General features: G+C 48.1%; 1 protein-coding gene across 1 annotated transcript in view; it reads right to left on the bottom strand.

The window, feature by feature from the left end:
- The window catches only part of LOC115561195 (atrial natriuretic peptide receptor 1), a 15764-nt gene extending 14039 nt beyond the window's left edge, over positions 1–1725 (bottom strand). The window contains exon 1 of the mRNA XM_030381023.1: positions 1591–1725. Within this exon, the coding sequence (XP_030236883.1) occupies positions 1591–1725 (135 nt within the window). The remainder of the gene's footprint in view (positions 1–1590) is intronic.
- Between the last annotated feature and the right edge of the window lie 384 nt (positions 1726–2109).

Consider the following 2109-nt stretch of genomic DNA (forward strand, 5'->3'; position numbering starts at 1 on the left):
AGAGGAGGGAGGAGAGAGAGAGAGAGGAGGGAGGAGAGAGAGAGAGAGAGGAGGAGAGGAGAGAGGAGAGGAGAGGAGAGGAGAGGGAAAACAGGAGAGAGGAGATAGAAGAGAGGAGAGGAGAGAGGAGATCAAAGAGAGGAGAGGAGGGAGGAGAGAGAGAGAGAGGAGAGGAGAGAGGATAGGAGAGGAGAGGAAGGCAGGAGAGGAGGAGGAGAGTTTTTACAGTTGGACACTAGAGTTGATCTGACAGTTACCCATCAGCTTGTTGTTCTGCTGTCACTCTCTAGTACATCCTACCACAACCTAATGAAGTGAAACAAACAAGTCCTGCTGATAAAGTGACCGTAAAGACCGACGGAGCTCACCAGAAGCAGAAACACTACAGAATATTCCTTCTCCATCTTCAGGAACAACCACAACAACACGTTGAGGGTGAGCGAGAGAGAGACCAAGAGACCAAGGCGGACTTAGCGAGCGAGGCTGACAGACAGACACTGAATAGACAGCAGAACTAGAGGAAACAGCACCAAATATACCATACAGAGAGACGGGGCAGAGAGAGAGATACAGAGAGAAAGAGAGAGAGGGGGGAGGGAGGGAGGAAAGGATGGAGTGTGAGAGAGAGAGCGAGGGATGGAGTGATAGAGAGAGATATGCACGGAGAGCTTGTTCTCATTTTGTTAACTCAATATTTTACTAAAGAAATGTTTGTGATCTTTCAGTTCCGAGCTGAGCTGATTACGATATGTGTTTCATATCTCCAAAAACTATTTTTTAAATGTAAAGGAAATTCATTTTAAGAGGCGGTGACACGAAAGCTCCATTCATGGGAGTACACTTCCCTCTAGTGGCTACATGGTGTAACTACTGGTATGAACCCTACCTGCTCCTTTATAACCTGTCTCTTTACTTTCTAACCCTACCTCCTCCTCATTAACCTATGACCTGGAATGTCATTTGAAGCCCTGGGCGTGGAACGGACTCTCACATGTATACACACACACACACACACACACACACACACACACACACACACACACACACTTGTACAAATACAAACAAACACACACGCACACATACCAGAGTCTGTAGTCTAAACAGTGTGTGTGTGTCTCTGTGTGTGTGTGCGTGTATATGTGTGTGTGTGGTGTGTGTGTGTGTGTGTGGTGTGTGTGTGGTGTGTGTGTGTGTGTGTGTGTGTGTGTGTGAGTGGGGGGGTGTGTGTGTGGGGGGGGGGGGGGTGCCATGCATCATGCGTCCATGTGTGTGAGTTTTGTGTGCCTGCGAGCATTCATGCGTCCATGTGTGCCTATTTGTGCGTCAGAAGTAGAGGGAAATTAACTTCCTCTCTAATTGTCTCAGTAAAAATACTTTGGCCTTCAATTGGATAATTAGTAGCCTAGTCATGGTAACGGGTCGGTACTGTAATAACAATGCGTTCAAGAAGTATGTGAAATCTGTCTCCCTGCCTCTCTGTCTGTGTTCTATCTACACATCTGCCTGTCTGTCCGTATCTGCTGGTGCCAGTGAAACTGGTGGCGCCTCGGGTTTAACGTGTGCGCGAGATTGAGTTTCAATGTCACCCACCAACCCGGGACAGGCAGCTCGCGCGTCCGCGGGGCAGAAGTTCACTGTGTTCCTGACGGCACCGGCTCGTCGATCGGTTCCAGACTCCCGGTTCACCGCGACCAGGAGAACTGGGCGAAGGGGGAGATCGGGCATTTCGTTCGGAAATTAATTCTGCCTACTGTATTTAGAACTGTTTTTTTTTTCCAAATGTTTAACCCCAAGCTGTGCCCGTTGGTCCTTTGTTCACTGCCATGGATACGCGGGTTGAGACCAGCTGGACTATGAGGCATTTATAACCCTGCAGGGAGTCGTGGAACGGGCATAAAGAGAGACGATGTCCCGGGCGGAGCTGCTGCTGCTGTGGGTCAGCTGCTCGGTACTCACCGTCACCCGGTGCACACCGGAGACACCGGGAAGAAAGGTAGGCGCGAGCAGATGTATCTGCTTAATCAATTATCATAAATATATTATGATTATTATATTTATTATAGTATTATATTATTATAACTAGGGATATGAATGTAAATGTTTAACTTC

The sequence above is a fragment of the Gadus morhua genome, chromosome 16, assembly GCF_902167405.1.
Source record: "Gadus morhua chromosome 16, gadMor3.0, whole genome shotgun sequence".
In the NCBI taxonomy this organism is placed as follows: domain Eukaryota; kingdom Metazoa; phylum Chordata; class Actinopteri; order Gadiformes; family Gadidae; genus Gadus; species Gadus morhua.